This window comes from Bos mutus, chromosome 22 (assembly GCF_027580195.1).
Source record: "Bos mutus isolate GX-2022 chromosome 22, NWIPB_WYAK_1.1, whole genome shotgun sequence".
Lineage (NCBI taxonomy): Eukaryota > Metazoa > Chordata > Mammalia > Artiodactyla > Bovidae > Bos > Bos mutus.
The window spans coordinates 16938300-16959820 of NC_091638.1; the positions used below are offsets into that span (position 1 = coordinate 16938300).

At 38.8% G+C, this 21521-nt stretch overlaps 1 protein-coding gene across 2 annotated transcripts in view; it reads right to left on the reverse strand.

Moving 5' to 3' along the window:
- Nucleotides 1-21521, reverse strand: part of FANCD2 (FA complementation group D2) — a 51354-nt gene that overhangs the window by 9423 nt on the left and 20410 nt on the right. Inside the window, exons 18-37 of one of the 2 annotated variants that reach the window (XM_070360283.1) lie at nucleotides 21145-21255; nucleotides 17960-18069; nucleotides 16838-16895; nucleotides 15676-15795; nucleotides 15165-15238; nucleotides 14721-14867; nucleotides 14070-14170; nucleotides 13654-13769; nucleotides 12497-12605; nucleotides 11639-11749; nucleotides 11259-11371; nucleotides 10155-10298; nucleotides 8756-8869; nucleotides 7746-7874; nucleotides 7489-7607; nucleotides 4368-4478; nucleotides 2860-2990; nucleotides 1901-1994; nucleotides 1146-1268; nucleotides 231-324 (exon numbers count right to left, since the gene is read on the reverse strand). In XM_070360283.1, coding sequence (XP_070216384.1) covers nucleotides 231-324; nucleotides 1146-1268; nucleotides 1901-1994; nucleotides 2860-2990; nucleotides 4368-4478; nucleotides 7489-7607; nucleotides 7746-7874; nucleotides 8756-8869; nucleotides 10155-10298; nucleotides 11259-11371; nucleotides 11639-11749; nucleotides 12497-12605; nucleotides 13654-13769; nucleotides 14070-14170; nucleotides 14721-14867; nucleotides 15165-15238; nucleotides 15676-15795; nucleotides 16838-16895; nucleotides 17960-18069; nucleotides 21145-21255 — 2229 coding nt within the window. Of the gene's footprint in view, nucleotides 1-230; nucleotides 325-1145; nucleotides 1269-1900; nucleotides 1995-2859; nucleotides 2991-4367; nucleotides 4479-7488; nucleotides 7608-7745; nucleotides 7875-8755; nucleotides 8870-10154; nucleotides 10299-11258; nucleotides 11372-11638; nucleotides 11750-12496; nucleotides 12606-13653; nucleotides 13770-14069; nucleotides 14171-14720; nucleotides 14868-15164; nucleotides 15239-15675; nucleotides 15796-16837; nucleotides 16899-17959; nucleotides 18070-21144; nucleotides 21256-21521 lie in introns of both variants that reach the window. The other variant, XM_070360282.1, reaches the window with a different exon arrangement.

Consider the following 21521-nt stretch of genomic DNA (forward strand, 5'->3'; position numbering starts at 1 on the left):
TCCAGACTAGGTCTATGGAGTCCAAGGTTATCCTTAGGAAGTAGCAGGGAAAACAGCTTAATTCTCACTTCCAACTAGAAGAAAGGACATCAAGAACTCTTCGAAAAAAGTTCTGGATCTCAGTAAGTTAAAGGAAATAGCTTAGGAGAAAATTCTAGACCCAAGGAGAACAACCAGAATCTTCCGAATAATCCAGAGTCTGCTTCCTGAGGTGGGACAATTTGACTCACCTGCTGTGAATCTGCTGCTGTTCCAGCCTGAAGACCTTTCACTGTCTTCTCTAGTTCAGCCATCATTACTCGGAAGAAAATGACGAATGTGGTCCTACAAGAAAAAGTATGACACTCACACAATGATGCACTCATCACAAAGAAAGTCCTGGGATGAAACCAGGGAACCCAAAGTGATTTCCCTCCCCACCTCTGGAAACATGCTTTCACTAGGGTCTACTCTAGGAGGATGTGAGAGCAGGAAGGATTTAGAAATGAGCCAAGAAGACGGCCTGTGAAACCATGGGATTAATTTCATGAAGGGAGAGTGTGGTGGCAGAGAAAGAGCAGGAAAGTAGTGGTCAGAAGATTCAACTTTAAGTTTCTAGTTCCAAGCAAGCTCCCTCTCTAAAGCTCATTTTCCTCATCAGTAAAACAGGGGAAATGATATCTATCTCACAGATTCATCTAAAGGATCAAATGAAATAAGGAATATAAGAGTGCATTATAAACTATAAAGACCATATGAATATCAGATAACCACTGATACTATGAGACACAAAACCCATTAAGTGACACATATATGGTTAGACACAATAACCACTGTATCCTTCTAAAGGTGGTTAAAATATTGGAAAAATAATTTCACATATAAAGGGTGAAAGCACTGAAAAAAGTTTGGTGATTAAATATCCAATGTCTCTAAAAACTGTAACTACTGAAAAGTCATTCCTCAATAATATCCTTTCATATGGGCGGGGTGAGGACTGCTTGAAGCTTGAAGGGAATTCACAGCAGACATTCTATGTGTTGAACAAATGACTGCACATACCTTCTGTATCAGAACTAGATAAAGAGTAAGGTAGTTATTTGGAACCTACATACATTAGTATGATTCTAACTTACGGAAAGGACTAGAGGAGAGTGCTGCCTTACCAGGTCAGTGTAGGGAATGTGGAAGAAGAGGCTTCTTTTGGAGAGTTGATCAGCTCTGGGACACCAACACCAGCAATCTCCTCTATGGCCTTCAGTACACTGTCTGTGTGCTCCAGGTAGATGCTGTATTGATAGCCACAGGAGTATGAACACACATTACAGAATTTCTAAATCAAGATTTCTTTCTTGAGACATATCCAGGTACTAAGCTTTAAACCAACTATTAGCAATTATTTTATTAATCTATTTTTTGCTACGCCACACGACTTGCAGAATCTCCGTTCCCCGGCCAGGAACTGAACCCAGGGCCACAGAAGTTAGCTGAGCACTAACCAGTGGCTCACCAAGGAATTCCCAACATTTATTTTTAATAACATAAAGATTCCAATTACTTTTCAGGAGTAAAGGAAATGATGTCTCCATTAGAAATACAGTTAGACACCATGAAGTGATGGCTGTGTCTTAGATATGGTAGGCAATAATAAATATCTGACTCATGGGTTAACAAGGCAGGATACAACAGCAGACTCCTCCACTTCCTCTATGATTTGATTTACTAAAGAATTGACAGCATAAAACAGAACTAGAGGATCTGAAAATCCACATATTCTAAATTACATTAATTTTACACCTATTTCACTGCTTCCAAATTATCATCAACCAAGATAAATTTCTCAGTTTTTTACCAAACAAGGGATCCAAACAGGGGCAAATGGAAGGCTATTTGGCTTGTGGACAGAAGCTGAGCCTCTTACCCAAGCAAAGCCTGGAGCTGGTCATTAGGAATGCTGCTCCGCTCTTTCTCTCCACTAGGCCACACTCGACAGAGGAACTGTTTGGCCAGGGAAGCTGTTGGTGAAACAACACAAATTTGATTCACGGAAAATGAACTTAATTCTTGTTTTGCAGTCTTTGGGGGATGATAATTGATCAAAAACGTTATTCTTTTATATTTACTATGAAGTTCCTATACTAACAGACAATTTTGGGGGCAGGGGGGAAGCTTTCATGAGTTCCTGCTCTATTAGTCCTTCTACCAGAAATAAACCCATTTCTCTAAGACCTAACATGCCCCACCCTTTTATCCTGTCTTGACACAAACATGAACCATACAGACACACAGAGTAAGGAGTGCTGCTGGGCAGTGGGAAGTCATCTCAGGTACTCCTTGGCAGGCCAGTAAACAATAAACAGTATGGGCCTCCAAGGTTCATGTAAAACCCTCCCCCTTTAAGGAACAGGAATAAAGGTTTTGCATTTTTTCTTGCTTTCTGTGTGTGCTGCCAATTAAGATTTATCAGTGAGATGCATTCTAAGAGCGATGTCAAAAGATAGTTAAAGAAAAAGATCAGGGATGGGACCAGACTTTTCTTTACACTTAATCCTGATTTCTCCTTTCTGTCCCATTTTATTAACTTAATGGCTTATGTTTTTCTGTCAAATGTCTCAGATACTTAATAACAACAACAAAAAAAAGGGAAGGATATGAATAAACAAAAGTTAAACAGCAAATCCAGCCAAGTAAACTAACCACACTCAGTTTAAGCCATGTCAGCAGAGCTCAGACATAGCTCCTACTGGGACTATGTCCTTGTTGGTATAGAAAGAGAGCATATCCACAGTGATGGAGAGATTTGCTTGTAAAATTTACAAAGTTCTAGGAAGCCCCAAGTTTACTAGTCTATTCATGAAGGAAAAAAAGAGGATCCATCACCAATTTGTCTTTTGTTCTCAGCAGGAGCTGTAGATTTCTCCAAAATGACCATCAAAAGTCTAAGGAGATAAACAGCACACTGGAAACTGGGAATGCTGGCATGGAAATTCTGCAAGTAATGGAAGCTCTGCCTGTAAAGAGATAAAAAAAAAAAAAAAAAAAAACCACCATCACAAGTATTACAGATGTGTCTAAATCCATGAGTTATAGAAGTCCACTGAAATGCCTGATTGTCTAAGCAGAATCCTCCTCATTTGCAGGTGCTTTAGTAGAACCTTCTTTCAAGATCTTATGGAGAAATGTAACTTTGTATGGAGAAAGCCAGGGTGTAGAGGCCTGACCCAGTGTATGGGATGCTGGCATTGAAGAGAGTCATGTATGCCAAGATAACCAAGTGCTAGCCTAGGCCATGCTGATATGTGCAACCTCGGGTAAATTATTTGCTCTTTAAGGCAAGAGGCAACACACTGAGTATAATGTTTAAATTATGGGTTAAGGTAAAAGGAAGGTGCAAGGACAAGGGACAAGGTAAAAGGAAACGATAAAGCAGAACTTGATAAATGTATCATATGTAGTTAGCTTTTCGTGTTCTGAAGTAATAGCAGATGAAGAAACACAATTAATCTAAAATCATAGTTAAAATAAAACCAGAGTCAACTACTGATTGACTGGTGGAAAGTAAGTCAAACAAATTTAAAAGAACTGTATCGAAAATAAAATGAGGTGCTAAAGGCAGACTGCGGACTCAGTGATGGCCTAGGCTCTCAGGGGAGGTAGGGGAAAGACCAAACTGCTCTGGGTGAAGCTGGGGCAGAGGCTGAAGCCATGCTCCTTAGAGCTCTTTCTCATCTCCTGTGCTCTCAGTCTAGGCTCCTCTTCTTTCAAGACGCTGCTGCTGCTGCTAAATCACTTCAGTCATGTCCGATTCTGTGCGACCCCATAGACAGCAGCCCACCAGGCTCCCCCATCCCTGGGATTCTCCAGGCAAGAACACTGGAGTGGGTTGCCATTTCCTTCTCCAATGCATGAAAGTGAAAAAGTGAGTGTGAAGTCGCTCAGTCGTGTCCGACTCTTAGCGACCCCATGGACTACAGCCCACCAGACTTCTCCATCCATGGGATTTTCCAGGCAAGAGTACTGTAGTGGGGTGCCACTGCCTTCTCCTTTTTCAAGATGAGGGAAGTGATAACTGACTGCTACCTAATTATCCAACCCAATTAGGAGACAGAGTAGGTACCTAGATAATCAAGAGTTGACTACAGCTGGCTAGCACTTTCATCATTGTTACCTGAAAATACAAACTTTACAGGATGAAGGATACATGAGGATTTAGTTTGATTTATTCAACAGTTTCTAAAGTTTCAGGATATATCTGAATACACAGATAAGAAAGCTCACATAAATGAGGAAAAGGCACTGAAAACACCAAGTTATCTCCAAGAAATCTTGCCTGTTTTATTCCTAGGAATTTCTTTAGATAACTCTCAGGGACATGCGGTCCAGCCCACCTGAGCAGCTCCTCCACGGATTGGTCACGCTCTCCTGGCTTCAGTCGGCTAGTAAGGATCCCAAGGGCTGAGTATAGTAAATTATTATTTTGAAGTTGACAGAATCCACTCCTAAAGGAAAGTCAAGGAAAGGTAGCTGAGCTCAGTTTCAGGAAGATTATGTGGACAGCATTTAAGGATCCTGGCCACTATTCTGTACCATCAATAAATCAACAGAAGAACAAGAACTCAAGTACTGAAGGTACTCAAGCGCTAAATCTAGTCACAGCTCTGAATACCAGACTAGAAGCTGAAGGGTACCCTAAACAGTCTTTTCTTAAGGATCTATAACAGTCCTCCTCCTAGGTTTATTTCCAAGGGAAAAAAAAACTCTCCTTTATTGTATACATTTTAGAGATAACTGTCAATCTTCTCAAAACAAACAACAACAACAAAAAAATAGGAATAATTTTGTGAAACTGCTTAAATCAGTGTCTAATCCATACCAGATTAAGTCAAATCTTGACAGTTCTGTCTTCTGATTGTCTTTCCTACTATCTCTTCCTTTCCAAGCCAAGACCATCACTCTAGGCCAGGCCCTTATCATCATCCCATGCATGGATCACGCCAACATCTTTTCATTGGTCTCTTTGGCTGCCTTTCCAATCCATTTAGGCCAGCATGACCCTTCTTTTGCCTGACCTTCAAGGCCCAGCACAACCTGACCCCCTAGAACTTTCACTCCTCTAGAAACATTTCCGCATCACCAGTGGTAGCCTCTCTTCCCTTCCACAAATTAATTCTGAGGGCCTATAACGTTGTATTTTTTTTTTCCTGAATAGCTTTTTTAAAGTGTAATGGACATACACTAAACTGAATGCATTTAAAATGGTGAATTTGATTCGTGACTTATACACAAATCCAAGAAACCATCACCCCAATGAAAATAATAAACATATCTATTCCTAACAGTTTCCTCGTATTCTTTTGTAATCCAGCCCTCCTTCCATCCTCCCACCCAATGAGAGGCAACCACTGAACAGTTTTCTGTCACTACAAGATTATACACTTTTTCTAAAACTTAATATAACTAGAATCAAGTACTACACACTCTTACAGTCTTGGTTTTTATTCAGTATAATTCTTTTTTCATCCATGTTGTTGCATTTAGTATTCTACCACATAGAGACACTACAATTTGTTATCCATTCACCATTTTATGACATTTTAATTGTTTCCAATTTGAGGATATTACAAATGAAGCTCCAATAAATATTCATATAGAAAACTCTGTGCAGACATATGCTTTCATTTCTCTTGGATAAATTACTACTTTTACTAGCAGTAAAATGGTTGGGTGGTATGGTGGGTATATATCTAACTTTCTGATGAACTGCCAAACGGTTTTCAAAAGCGAGTATACCATTTTACAGTCACAACAGCAGCATGTGAGAGCTCCAATTACTCTATATCCTCACCAGCACTTGGCAAGATAAGTCTTTTTACTGCATCCGTGCTGTAATTTTAATTTGTATTTTCTTAATAACTAACACTGCTGCACATCTTTGCATATGTTTACTTGCCGCTCACATATCTCCTTGATTAAGCATCTGTTCAAATCCTTTGTCTGGCACTGTTTTTAAGTACTGAGAATATGATAATGGCTAGTCTAGGCCTTCATAGAGCTCACAGTCCAGCAGGGAAGACAGATGAACAAATAATTATAATAAAATGTGAGAAGTTTTATCCTAAGAGTATTAGAAAAGAAGTGGGGATAAGAGAGGCAGAAAGATTTACCCAGTCTAGGGGTCAGGGAAGATGGTCCTGAGGAACTGAAGTTTAAATCCAGATCTCAAGGATGAGTTAAAAGAGACGGGGGGTCAAGGAAGGTGAAGATCCTGGCAGAAGGATGAGTATGTGCAGCCTTCTAGGTAAATGCTACATAGGGTGCTGAAATTATTTCAGTGTAACTGGAGGGCAGAGTGCACCACAGTGAGTAGAACAGCAGGAGTCAGATAATAAGTCCTTAGAAGCTAAGTAGAAGAGATTGAATTCAAGAGAAATATAACGGCAATCAGAACAAAGGTGGGATAAGATATGATCAGATTTATGTTGGGAAGATCACTTTAATTGCTGTATGAAGGAGGGACCAAAAGAGGAAAAGTGGAGGCAGAGAGAGACCAACTGTAAAGCTGTTCTAGGTCTGGTGAGAGATAACAGGAGTCTGGAAGCAGTGGAGAAAGAGAGGTCAGGTAGCCATTTAGATGTAATCTAGAAGATAAACTCAATAGGATTTTGTGATCAGATGCGGAACAGAGAAAGGGTAGAGAGAAGGAAAGGGACAAAGAAAAACTCCTAGCTTCTAGCTCAGGCAACTGGTGGTGCCATCTGTCTCGCCAGGGAAAGCTGAAGGAGTGGTGGGGAGGATGAAACACGCTTTGGATGTGATGAATCTGAGCTGTCAGTGACACCGGTATAAGGAGGAGCTGAGTAGGCAGGTGGGAGTTAAATGCCTGTAGCTCAGAAGTTAAATTTTAGCCCAAATTTAACCTTGGTTGAGACTGCCCAGGAAACCTGTATGAGAACAGAGAGGCCAAGACCCAGCCCTGAGGAACAGAAGCATGTAAGGGACACACCTCCCTCATTTCTACTCTTGTCCATGCCGTGCCTTACAGTTTCTTCCTTTACTCCCCAAAGCCATCTACCCTCCAAGGGCCCCATCAAGTCCCACAATTTCATGAAGGCATCCCTAGACACCCTGGCTTACATTGCCTGCAGCTCTTTACCACACAATCTGGAATTTATCTACAACTTGATGAGTAACAACTTCTTACAGCACTCACCCTGGGCTATTAGGGAAAGGGTGCCACAGCGAACTAGCCAAGAATCAGATGGCTAGATTTGTTACAGGTTAGAAAAGAGCAAGTCATCTGATTTTCAAATGAGTTAGTAACAGATAAAGTGTGCCAAACCAAATTAAATGATGCAGAGACAAAAACACTTCAGAAAAAGTAAGTGTCATATTGACATAACCTTTTGGAGTCCTTTTCTTCTTTTCTACACCTCAGTGCCTTGGTGACTGTCAGGCAGAAGCAAGGACATTCTTGATTATCTCTACCTACTGTACTTGCCACATACTCACCAAGCAAAAAGCCCATGAAAAATCTGCAGTAGCCTCAGATAGCAGGAAGACATTGTGTGGTACTCTTGACCTTTAATTCCAGGTCCATCAACTACACCATGATTCTCAGCAGTTAAGCACTACAAGGGAAAGGTGCTTTTAAGACTGTTGCTTTAGCAATTGCCATCATTTTCCTTCAAGATTTTTCAGCCAAAAATGAAATCTCTTGTTCATTTAGCAATTTCTAAATCTCTATAATGATAAGATAGGCTTCTGACCTGAAAATAGTTGTGAATGTTCTCCAGATGGTTACACATGGGGTTCAGCAGTTGAACAACCCTAAACGCGATTTCTGAGGCAGATCTCTGGTGGAGATGTGAGAATCCAATATTCCGGTTTCCTTTGCTCTATAATAAATTCAGAGTTACTAGGAAAGAAACTGTTGGATAACTTCTTTGAAACTAAGAGTCTGTTATGGGGTTTAATCAAACCTTGTATCAGCAGGTAGAGCGAAAAGAAGAAACTAGGGATATATTTTGACAGAGGAAACTCAACTCAATCTTCAAATAACCAAGAGATTGGCTTTTATAGAGTACACAGTGTTTGAGACAGGATCCCCTGGAGGAGGGCATGGCAACCCACTCTAGTATTCTTGCCTGAAGAATCCCCATGGACAGAGGAGCCTGGCAGGCTACAGGCCATAAGGTCTCAAAGTCAGACACAATTGAGCAATTAAGCACAGCACAGTGTTTGAGAAGTACAAACCCCAAATTAGTAATGAGATAAAGCTCACACAAAAATAGAAATCATTTAGTCTAATAAGAATGTAGACCAAATATTAAATTCAAGAAGAATCAAGTAACTGGATATATTAAACATTCACACCTAAAACTCTCTCATTTTGCTGTTCCTATCATCTATTTGCTTCCCCAGATGCTACATGCATTGTCCATTAGATACACACTTGAGCTTGTGGACTGTTCTAGACAGCCAACTACCATGCTGAGCCTTGGACAAAGGCTGTTTGGGAGGGTATTAAAACCAAAACCCAAGCAAAGAACAGGATTCAGGAATTCTCAGGGCATTTGAAAATACATCTTCTGTTTTGGGTGGCTTTTTGTTTTCTCGGTTTTAGAGTTCCTTTCTAAAGCAAGGTGACTGTGGGCTGGCAACAGGCCTACCACCACGCTACCCAAAAACTATCAGAGAAACTGACAACTTATTCACTACTAAGACCTCTTTGTTTCCAAATCCACAGGACAGGCCCTGTGCTCCTGTCTGTATTAACCTTGAGGAAGGGGACTCTCCTGGCCACAGGTGTTAGCATGTTGTCCAGCTTCTGGGTGAGATCTTCCAGCAAGAAAAGCAGTTCAGGGGGCTGAAGTTGCACAACTTCTGCAGCCTGTTATAAGGAAGAAGGAAAGAATAATTCCCAACATGCTCTAGCCATCTTTTGGGGATACAGTCCATGTTTTTACTGTCTACAATGTGTAAAGAATATGATCATTACCAAAAGAAAGGGGGAAATTTCCCCCACTTCACATAAATGACTGTTGTGCTCTGTCAACAAATCAAAGTCATGCATTTCCTAAGTAAAACAAAATTTAAAATTATTAAATAGTAATGAGGCAGTATAGTTTTAGAAGACACACTTTTTCTCTAGAAATAAATGCCTCTTGTATATCCTTCCAGCTATGGACCAGTGATGCCTTTCCTAAATACCTTGGGATTAAAAAAAAAAAAAAAGAGACTAATTCAAGAAATTTTTGCTTTTCTCTATTCATTAAATAATTCTTTTGCATTTTCTCTCCCTGAAACGTTTCACTACTATTAAGATAAGACTGGCAGAATCGTTATAAGTGCGTTGCACTACCAGAAATAGAATGGATCCAATGCAGTCTCACTTCAAATTTTTCACTTAACCGTACATTTATGGAGAATCTCCAAGTACAGGCTGATATAGAAATACTGAAAAAACAAAACATTCTTATAAAAATACACATTGTAAAAATCTATGGCAAAAATCCACACCATTGTTTTTTTTAATTTTTTTAACCTGGAAAACCTCTACCTTCTGGTGAAATCCTGTATCAGAAAGTACCTTCTCTGTGTAAATGTCCTCCACTTTCAAGTTCATTATAAATACCATTCTTTCCTCAGAGTTTCACTGGTACTTGGTTCAGATCATCCACATAGCATGTACTACTGGTTGTCTACTTCCTTTATTAGATTATGAGCTATTTGAAGGCGAGCATCATGTTGGATGTACTACTGAATTGCCAATGTCTAGGTGAGTGGCAAAAAACTGACTCAACAAGTATATCATGGACACTGAACAAATATCATGAAAAAGTGAAAAGAACACTGAGTAACTATAAACCAAAATAGTGCTGCTTTATAAAGTAATCCAAACAGCTGGTTATTAGCAACCTAAAGTAAGGATCACACCATTAGCATGATCTTCTGTAATGTCTAATGTACTATTAAGAAAAAAAAACAACCAAAACTTAGATTTATAAACATCAAGATGATGAGGATAATTATTTATCTACTTTTTCACATATAAAGGCTTTGGAAGCCAGAGTCCTACTTCTCCCAGTGTCATGGTGTTTTTTGTGAAAAAGGAAGAGAGCTGCGGAACTTCCTAAAAAGAGACTAAGTTCTGGGATCTCAGTTCTGTCACTTACTTCGGTGTGCATTTCAGTATCTAAGATGAACTTGGTCACAAGCCCACAACGCAGAATAGAGAAGACCTCAATGTCCATTTCTCGGAAAAAAGCGTGGTAATTCTGTAATGACACTGATGTCTTTTCTTCTTTCCCTCTGAATTCCTAAGAAGTACGAGTAACCAACAGAACAAGGTTTCTTTATTAATCTAATTTTAAATGAAGGTTTCAAAGTGCAGTTAAGCATTTACTTTATACAAAAAGTTACACTTCATTACATTCTTTTATCAACTTTCTTTTTCCAAGGTCTCAAAATATTCCTGAGACAGAGTACCCAATGTAACACTGGGATATAGGTTGCACACTGAGACTCTTGATTGGTTTCCACTTAGGGATGAACTACTAGGCAAATCAAGGCACTATGGTGTGGACCAGAAAACTGTGAGCTTATGGACCAAAAAATCTGGCTTCAAACCCTTGCTCAAGCACTTATTAACTGTATAACTTTGAACAAGTCACCTACTCTCTCTGGGTCTTAAGTTTTCTCATCTATTATATATAGGTATCAATACTAAACTTGATCTTGGGAAGATTAGAGGAGTTATACATAACAAATACTCACAAACAATAGCTAAAGAACAGAAATAACTGGGATCCATGTGGTTTAAGCAATTTCACAAACCAACTCTGTGAGTGGTACTATTATAGGAAATTGTTAAGTATCTGTATTAAGAAACTATGCTAAGCATTTTGTGTTATCTCAATTCACTGAGAAGGAAATAATCTGGGATCAGATGAGGAAAAAAAGCTAAAAGAAGTATACTTAGAATACATCCAAAGACAGAATTTGATAATTGCTACAAGATAATTCAAAGTACTCCTGGGGTGCAAAAAAGGGAGTAATATGATCAAGAAAATAATGAGAAGAACCAGTGTGTGGTAGTGATAAATATTTCGAGTCTCACCCAACCTCTGCTACTGACAGGGTCACTCCAAGGCCTATCAGAGTTTGTTCACCTCTCCTTTCCATAACTTTTCTCTCTGTGAAATGCATAGGATAATGCTAGCCCTTGCTAATTTCACTGGGTTGTTACACATCTTCATGGAGATTCATCATTCCAATACCTTTTCCTGTTGGCTCCTCTCAGCTAGTGTAGGGTCACATTCTGAATTATCGTCCTTTGAAAGCACATCAGGGGAGGATGTTTTGCCGCCATCTGCTTTTCGTTTCTTTCCTCCTTATGTTTCAAGAGGAGAAAAGTAACTGAAATAATCAGTAATCTTGTTTGCGAAATATCACTGCCTTCAAGAAACAACCTGCTAAAGACTACCTAGAGATGAAGAAGTTAATTTTATAACCCTAAGTTACGGTTCATTGATAACCATGCTAAAGAATGGGTTCAGTTATATAACCTCTCCCATTACTGATGCCTTGACACACATAACCTCTAAGTCAATTCAACACAACACATAGGAGGACACGGAATAAGAGGAAAAGAAAATACCTGTCTTTCCTTTCATTCTGATTTTTGCTGAAACGGCAGTACTGGTATGAGGTGTTTCTTCTAGAGTTTCCAAGTCAAAGTTTGCAAGGGGAGGAACATAGTCTGGGGTGACTGAAACAGAGAGCAGGAAGCTCAATGTATACCAACCATATACCACTGTTAAACTTGAATGATCATCACCCAAGTAGCTAAAATCTAGCTTCCAGAACTACCAAGCACGGCTGACTATCTATCAGATGCTTGCAGGTCATGTGACGCTAACCATTTTGGCACAGTAAAATGGCCAAAGATAACTTATAGAAATACTGCATTAATTGATTATGGTCAACTAACATAAAATCATTCTAAATAAAGATATAAAGTATCCAAACAGCTAAGAACTAAAAATAAACTTACATTTAAAATCTAAAGATAGTAGCAATATTTGGTCACATAGTTGTTTTACACACAATTATTTAGATGAGAGCCTGAGGGAGGCTCTGTTTTCCCCAGAAAATCAAGCTAGAATTGTAAAACAAGTTTTCTTAATGGTCAGAGGGTATCAAGAGGCCTCTCAGCTGTACTCATGATGATGTTCAGGAAGGTAAAGGGCACTGGAAGTTTGACATCTGAAGAACCAAAGTAATTTACAAAAGCCCAACCAATGTTTTATATCTTGTCTTTTCTCAAACACCAAGGTCTCCTGGAGAAAACAATGGGAGGAAAATGGCTGTATTCATTTTTAAAAATTTCTGTTGAGCAAACATTTTCTTGTCCCACATGAATTAGGGGCAGCTATCATCGAGTCTGGCTTAAAGGCTGTCCTCTTATCTCCTCACTATTGCCCAGCAGGGTTCCCAGCCGGGACCCTTCCCTCACCTGCCAAGTGCTTTTCCAGGAGTTGCTGCAGTTCTACAATGTGCTTTAATCGGGTGAGCACCTTCCCCTTCATCTCGGGCAACTTTTGCCGACAGAAGGCATTTACAACCTGTAGAAGTACAAATCATATCTGTGAACTGTTCAGATTTTAACCTCATTTGCATTATTCAGCAAAGGCTAAAAGAGCCATTCAGTGAAAGGATCCGTGAGCCGAGTGAGCAATATCAAAGTCTTCTCAGCAAGGTGCTGCAGAGAAAAAACACCCTGGGCCAATACAGGAGGACCTAACTTTTAATACCAGTTCTACTTATTCCTAGTTAAGTAACAAGGCAGAACCTGTTACTTAACCTAACAGAAGTAACTCTCTGCAGCTAGAGAGTACAACCTTTGGTGAAACAAGTCCAAGGTCTGCTACTTACCAGTTGTGTGACCTTGGCCAAGTCTTGAACCTTTCTGTGCTTCTATCTCTTTAACTATAAAATGGGAATGCAGTTGTGTGGATTAAGTGTGAATAAAGAAACTAGCCCAGCATTTGGCACATGTGTTTGATAAATTTTAATGACTTTGAACTCTCTGTAACTGCAATTTCATATGAATAAAGCAAGGATAGTAATACCTACCCTGCCTGTACTATAATACAGTTGTCGGGATAAGAAGAGATCATTAAAGTGAATAAATATTCTTAGAAACAATATGCATGAGAAAGGAAATGTGATATAGATATAAGATGTTACTGTCATTTTCAAAGTATTTCATTATTATTGTGCATTTCATTAAGTACAAATATATTCTAAAAGATGGTGAAAACTATCTTCATTTGATCTCACTAAATCGAAATATTAAGCGCATACCTGTAAGGAGGAACAGTATTTTCACAGTGGAGAAGGTGAAGTTATACCATGCAGGAAGCAGAATAGTGTGAAAAGGCTTAGAAGCAGTAAAGCATGGGCAACATTAAGTGAATTCTAAGCATTTTGATTTGGCTACATCAAGAGGTGCATGTAACTAGGGAAGGGTGGGACACAATCGCCAAAGAGACACACAGGGGTTAGAGGTTGGTGGACAATTTTTAAGGAGTCTCATGGGAACCAAGAAAATAGTTTCCTTTCTAGAGACATTACAGACAGTAGGTGAAACATCCCAATAACTCTGCTCACCTCTCGGAACCAGTTGAGAGTAAGAAATATGAGTGAACACAGGAACGAACGTTCTTTAACAGACATGGACTGGAGCCTCTCTCCAGGCTCCAGGTCAGTGAGGAATATAGGACAATCTGAAAGAGAAGAACAAACATTTCTAATCTCTTTTAGTTGAAGTCAACAGAACCTGGATGCTGCCCCCAGAGCTAGGTCTCCTTCTACTTATTTCCCCCTTTAATGGATATTTTAAGGTCAAGTTTCAGTTAGTCTCAAAAATACCCTCATACCATGCAGCATCAACAAATGTAACTTAAAAGTCTCTGTAAAGTTAGAAAATCCCCTCCCGTCCCCCCACAAGTACCAATGTACCACTTCCCTAAGTTTACCAAAAAAAGGTTACAAAGAAGAAAGAACGTGATAACTTCATTCTATACCTAATAAACCATCAATCTCGTCCAAGTTTCCATTATGTTGTCTGTCCACACAAAGTCTCAGTAACCGGAAATAGGGAGCCAGGCATAATGGAGAAACCAATCTGGGAAGGAAAATCCATTTCTAGGTCACAGTTTATAGACATATTAGTCCATGTTTATAGAGACCCCGATCTTGTAATTAACAAGTTTTGCCCAAAATAAATGTCTACTTTTAAAAACATGACAAAGAACATAGTGGATGCTCAGCAAATAAATAATGAACTGAATGGGAAGAAGACACAGCTAAGTGTGAAATATCCACGCATTAAGATAAAGTACGGGTAACACAGAAGGAAGGCACATGACTGGCATAGGTACACAAACACATTCCCAGGTGGGGAAAAGAAACAGAAACAAAAGCAGCCTCACAAAGTATCTGTTAGCTGTCATGAGCCATTGCAAATCCCAATCCCAGGATCTGGGAGAAAACAAGGAGTCTGATCCATTCTTGGTAATGCATCCAAATACCACCTGTCTTGGGAGAAATGTTTTTCAATCAAGTTGCCAACAGATTACAAGAACTGTAGCATTCCTTGTGAACAAGAACTGTGTCATTCTTTGTGAAGATTCAACATACCAACAGCGGTTTTAGAGAAGAAAAAGTATACTGACTTTTGGTCTGATTCCTGCGAAGTCCGTGTACTCCCATCTTTCACAAAGTCCTGAGAGAACAACAGTGGCAGGAGGTTGATGACAATCCCATCACAACTATCGTAGTCTTCTAGTCCGTAGAGTGCTTTCACAGGAAATGGATAATCACTGCAAAGAGAACCCAGAATGTGAGGTCCCAGCATCAGGGTATGGCAACTGTATGGGAAAAACCACTAGGACAAACCAGTCTTCTCTATTATGAGAAGTGAGAAAGAACAAGTGGGGAATCTTCTAGCAGTCCTGGAGCTGGGACTGCTGGGGTGTTGGGGTTGGGAGGAGGGAAGCTGGAGGAGTAGGATAGACTTGGATGAAGTCAAAGACATTCTGAGATTGGTACCAGCTATCAACATAACTAACAAAATTTCTTTACCAATATAACCATGTCAGTGGGTAAATAGCACTTACCCTTCTGGAACATCACAGGCATCCACCACAAACGCATCTTGGAAATCATTAAAGATGGTCTGCCCAAGCCATTCCTTCAGGAAGCAAACAAACAAAAAGGTCTGTGTAGCCCAGGGTGTACATCCTATAAAGCCCTAAATAAACTATTATCCTTTCTGAAGCCTGTTTCCTCATTTCTGAAAAGAAAATACAAGTAATACATACTGCATTATTCTGATGTGGAATAGACATAATACATGAAAAATGCTTAATACAGTGCCTGGCACAGAATAGATGGTGGCTTTTAACAATATCATTAACCAAATGATCATGATTCTCACTCTTAGTATGTGAAGGAGGCCTCAGAAGAAAGGCCTGGGACAGAGTGAGTCAGAACAGCCTTCCCAATTAGAATATGGGAGAGTTCACAGGCACATCTATTTTTGCAATACAACAGAGGGAAGGATTTGAAGAATGTATAGTAAAGCAGCCCTTGAGCTTCACTGTTTTAAGAAAAGATACTTGGCCTCACCAGGGCTTCTGGAGCTAGCCTCCTTCCATGGATCAGGTTGGCAAATTCATCATAATAAAGTCCAGAGGCCTGAGGAGATTGCTCACTGCAGGAATGAACCAACTGTAGCAAGGAGGTCACCTGAAACAGTCGAAGAGAAAGAATGGTCCAGTCCTTGAGTTGCTGATGCTTCCTAGTTAAAAACTATTCACTCCATTCAACAATAAGTTTTTCCCTTTCCAATTGCATTGGCAAAGCTCTCATCACCACCTCTCACCTGAGGTTTCTCCTAAGCCTCCTGACCAATCCTTTCTTTTCAATTTTACCTCTTTTTCAATCCAGACACATGAACCAGATTAATTTTTCTAAAGCAAAGCTTGGATTATGCCATTTCTATGCTAAAACCCTTAAAGACTACCTCTGTGTAAAAATTAAAATGTCTTGATTCACATTCAGAGCACTCTGTTTTCTATCTCCAAACTAGCTCTATCTCCAGCTCTCCAATTATACACTTACTTGTCCCTACACTCTAGTCAACCTGTTACTCTTCAAACATGGCCCACCTATTTTGCTCTCTAGGAATTTACAATTTAATAAGGAGATCAGACACAGAGTTAAAATACAACCCAAGCCAAAGGATTTTAAAGGCCAAAAGAGTAGTACAAATTACAAAAACTATGAGTTCAGGAAAACATATTTTGAAAAAAGAAGCACTCTTTGTAAGGTGACAGTTGTTCAGTTGCTTAGTCGTGTCCAGCTCTTTGCAACCCCATGGGCCACAGCACGCCAGGCTTTCCCGTCCTTCACCATTTCCTAGAGCTTGCTCAAACCCATGTCCATCGAGTTGGCGATGCCATCCAATCATCTTGTCCTCTGTCGTCCTCTTCTCCTCCTGCCTTCAATTTTTCTCAGCATCGAGGTCTTTTCCAATGAGTCGGCTCTTTGCATAAGGTGGCCAAAGTACTGAAGCTTTAGCTTCAGCATCAGTCCTTTCAATAAATATTCAGGACTGACTTCCTTTAGGATTAACTGGTATGCTCTCCTTGTAGTCCAAGGGACTCTCAAAGAGTCTTCTCCAACACCACAATTCGGAAGCATCAATTCTTTGGCACTCAGCCAACAGTGACCAGAAGCAATTTCTCAGTTACTCATAAACATATCCAACCCCAAGACAAGAACTCACCTGGGTGCACTGTTCACTGCTCAGCTCTCCACTCCCTGGGGTCAAATTGGAAGATCTACTTCTAAAAACAAGTTATTTTAGATTCACATCTGTAATATTTTACAACAACCAGCAATAAATTTTTAAAAATTGCCTTCCCTAAGATCAGGGTGGAGATGAAATCGAATGAAAGCACAGCCAAGTATTTATTAAGGCCTTACAAAAGGTGGATTAGCGCAATGATGGCTACCTTAGATTTTTTTTAAGTGTACACTAACTAAACTAGTAAAAATCATAAGAGCAAGTATTTGGCATTGTTCTATTTAATGCTCTCAATAACTCTATGAAGTAAATACTATTAATATCTTTACCTCACACATTTGAACAGAAACAGAACGGTAAAGTGACTTATCCAAGATCATTCAGCTAAGAACAATGGAGCCAGTATTTGACCCCAGGCAAGCAAATGGCTCCAGAGAATGAACTTTTAACCAGTATACTATGCAGCCTCTACAGATTACTAATGCTAACTCTAAGGATGTTTCTTGAGCTCCAAGGAATTCATGACAAATCAATTCCAAGAAGCATGAACTAAATTTCATGACTTCACAACAGTAACAACTTATCAAGCCCCAAGCTTCTATGAGATGTTACAATTGTGGAATCAAAGAACTAGTACAGGAGGGAAAATCCACAAGAAGACTTTATTTATATCACAATTAAAATAAATAAATAAATTTTTTTTAAAAAGAAGACTTTATATCAAATGAGGTGTTCCAGACACGAAAAACACAGTAATGGAGAAACCTGTATTGTCTAATGCTTAAGATTGGAGCAGATGCAGAAAAAAAGCATCCCAGGAGGATCAGGGTTCCCCCTTTTGTGCAAACATTTTCTAAAACTTAATTTCTTAGCATTCCCTAGTTTTAAACAATGAGAATGTAATGACTATGATCACAATTCTGCAAAAATTATAGGTAACATATACAGTCAAGATTTAAAAGAACATGAAAAGTAACTTCTCTTATTATGGTTTTAGTTCTTCTGTTATAATGATGTCTAAACAATATAACACTTTATTTTGTAAGACAGCAACTGGATTAACTGACCATGAGCCACAGAAATCAGAATTTCCATACATACCTATCTGCTGCCATGACGCCAGCCATGGTGACAGCACCAATAATACCAATAAGCTTGTACTTGAATACGGTGCTAGACAGCTGTTTTCGTATCACCAGGTGCATGTCATCCTGCAAGGAAATAATGGTGAAGATGTTGGAATGGTACAGCAAGACAGTCAAATATTAGAACCAAACAACCAGAACAGCAAGGTTTCTATCATTTATTAACTGTGTGGTCTTTGATGAGTCACTCAATCTTTTTGAGTCTCAATTTTTTTCATCTATAGAAAGGGAAAGGTTTTGTGAGGATCAGAGACCAAATTACAAAAAATTCCAAGAACAGCATCTGTCACATGGTAGACAATCAATAATAATAGCTATTACTGTTACTGCTGGGATAGTTGCTTGATATGGATAATGTGAATTATCATGTCGTTGGCTGCTCAGGCAGTAGTAATCAAACAGAAAAAAAAGTGCTTAGGAATAAATTTAACAAAGGAGGTAAAAGACTTGCACATTGTAAAAACTGCAAAACATTACTGAAATAAATTAAAGACCTAAATAAAAGGAAAGGTATTCCATGTTCATGGAACTAAAGACTGAACACTGTTAAGATGATGATATACTCATTCAATGTAATCATTTTAAAAATTCTAACAGTATTTTAAAAACATTTCTTTTTTTAGGCTGCACTGGGTCTTAGTTGTGGCTTGTGGAATCTTCACTGAGGCATTAGGGCTTCTTAGTTGCAGCATGTGGTATTTGGTTCCCCAACCAGGGATCAAACCTGGGCCCCCTGCATTGGGAGCTCAGAGTCCTACTCAGTGGTCCACCAGGCAAGTACCTCTAACAACATTTTTTACAAAAATAGAAAAACCCATACTAAAATTCATATGGAGTTCCAAGGGACCCCAAACAGTCAAAATAATTTTGAAAAAGAACAAGTTTGGAGGGCTCACACTTTCCAATTTCAAAATTACAAAGCTATAGTAATCAAAACGTGCTTCCAGCATAAGCATATTCAGACCAATAGATAGAATAGATCCTAGAAATAAACCCTCACAAATATGGTCAACTGATTTTCCACAAAGGTGCCAAGCCCACTCAATAGAAAAAGACAAACTCTTCAACAAAAGGTGCTAGAGAAAACTGGATACCCACACACACAAAAACGAAGTAGAGCCCTTACCTTATACCATATATAAAAATTAACTCAAAGTGAATCAATGATTTAAATTTAAGAGCTAAAACTATAAAATTCTGACAAGAAAACTTGGGGAAAATTTTTCATGACTTCAAATTTTGCGATTTTTAAAAAAAATAAGCATGACACCAAAAGCACCAGCAACAAAAGAAAAAAAGACTGAGTGGACTTCATCAAAACTGCACCCAAGGACACTATCAAGACTGAAAAGATAATCTCAGAAAGAGAGAAGATATTTCCAAATCATTTATCTGATAAGGGACTAATATCCAGAATATATAAAGAATTCCTACATGTCAACAACAAAAAATAACCCATTTAAAAAGTGAGCAAAAGGACTTGAATAGATTTTTTCTAAAGAAGATATACAAGAACCAATAAGCATACAGTAAGATGTTCAACATCATTAGTCATCTGGAAAATAGAAATCAAAACCACAATGAGATACCACTTTACACACACACTTATCAAACAAGTGTTGATAAGGATGTAGAAAAACTGGAACCCTCTATTGCCCATTAGAATGCAAAATGGTATAGCCACTGTGGAAAACAGTTTTGTGGCTCCTCAAAATGTTAAACATAGAATCTTCATATGATTCAGAAATCTCACTCCTAGGTATATACCAAGTATATACCCAACTGAAAACAGGGACTCAAAAGAAATACTTGTACATCAGTGTTCATAGCAGCATTCTTCAAAATAACAAAAGGTGGGGAAAATCCAATATCCATCATTGGATAAACTAGTTACAGTCTATATATACAATGGAATATTCAGCCATAAAATGCAATAAAGTTCCAATATATCCTACAACACAGAGGAACTGTGAACACATTATGCTAAGTGAAATAAGCCAGACACAAAAGGACAAATACTGTATAACTATTTGAATGATCACACATTTAATGTGTGTAACTATTTAAATGTGTATAATGTGTATAACTATTTAAATGATCACACAAATTCACAGAAAGTAGGTAAGAGGTTACCAGGGTATAGAGAAAGGGAAATGGGGCGTTATTGCTTAATGGGGATAGAATTTCTATTTGAGATGATGAAAAAGTTCTGGAGACAGATAATGGTGATGGTTGCACAACACTGTGAATGTACTCAATGCCACTGAACTGTATAATTAAAACTGGTTAAAACAGTAAAATTTATCTTATGTATGTTTTACCACAAGTAAAACATAATGATGTAGCTCGATTATTCCTGATATGATGAAATCTTCAAACTATACTGCTAGATCAAACAAGCAAGACACAAAACAAGAGGATATGGTGTGGAAAAGTTATATGGGTAAATACAAATTTGTCTATGCTCAGCACATCTCAGAAAGCTATAAGCTAGTAATAGTGATTGCCTTTAGAGAATCTCAGCCTCGAGGACTGAGAGGGAGGGTACATTCTTCACTACCTTTCCATATCTTTTGAATTCTGTACCATGGTGTATACTACCTTGCCAATTCTTTAAACTTAGTGGAAAAAAAAAAAAAAAGTTGTCCAAAGACCAGTATGGCTTACTGCCACAAGGTGGCACTGAAGATGCAAAAGAGCTATGAGTTGATTCCAACCCAATCTTACTTTAGACATTTTGCTTGGCTTTGGCTTTTTCAGTGAATGGTGTTCACAAAGGAGAGAAGCCCCAGACGGAGTTCACGTTAGATGGAGATGTTCCTTATGGAACAAGAGTATTCCCTGTTTTTCCATGGCCCCTGGTACAGTACCTGAATGGCTTTTCTTAGTTTCATAATGTGCAGATTATAGGCTCATTTCCATACTAACAGACTGAGCTCCTAAAGGGCAGGTCTAATATACATCTACTGTCTCGGTGCTTGGCATACAGTAGGCATATGTTTGTACCAGGAAAGAATAAACAAATAGTAGGATTATGGCTATGTACTTTAGTTATACTACTACACAGGCTGTGGGGATTTTGTTCCACAAATTTCAACTGAAGAGGTTTAAAAGATTCTTTCTCAACACACAGTTACTTACCTGGATGTGACTACTGGCTTCATGCTCTTTGCTAAATGCCAGTGTGCTGAGAACACAAAAGAGTTTTCGTATTTGCTGAGGGGACATATTATCCAGATAATCCAGAATGCCCTGGGAGAAAAAAAAGTCAACGATGAGATTAGCAACTAACTTTTCTTTTTCCTTTAAATAAAAAAATTAAAATTCTCATAAAAGGCACACACACAGCCAGCCAGGCATGTTTCACAAAAGCTCAAGTTCTCTAAAACTATGCCTCAGAGCACAAAGGGTTGATATTCTACTTAGTCATCCTAACATAGCTCCTAGTTCTCCCTATACTTTTTCTCCACGCTTCCCTTTTTCTTAGTGAAAACAATATTCTGCCAAAAGTTATGTCT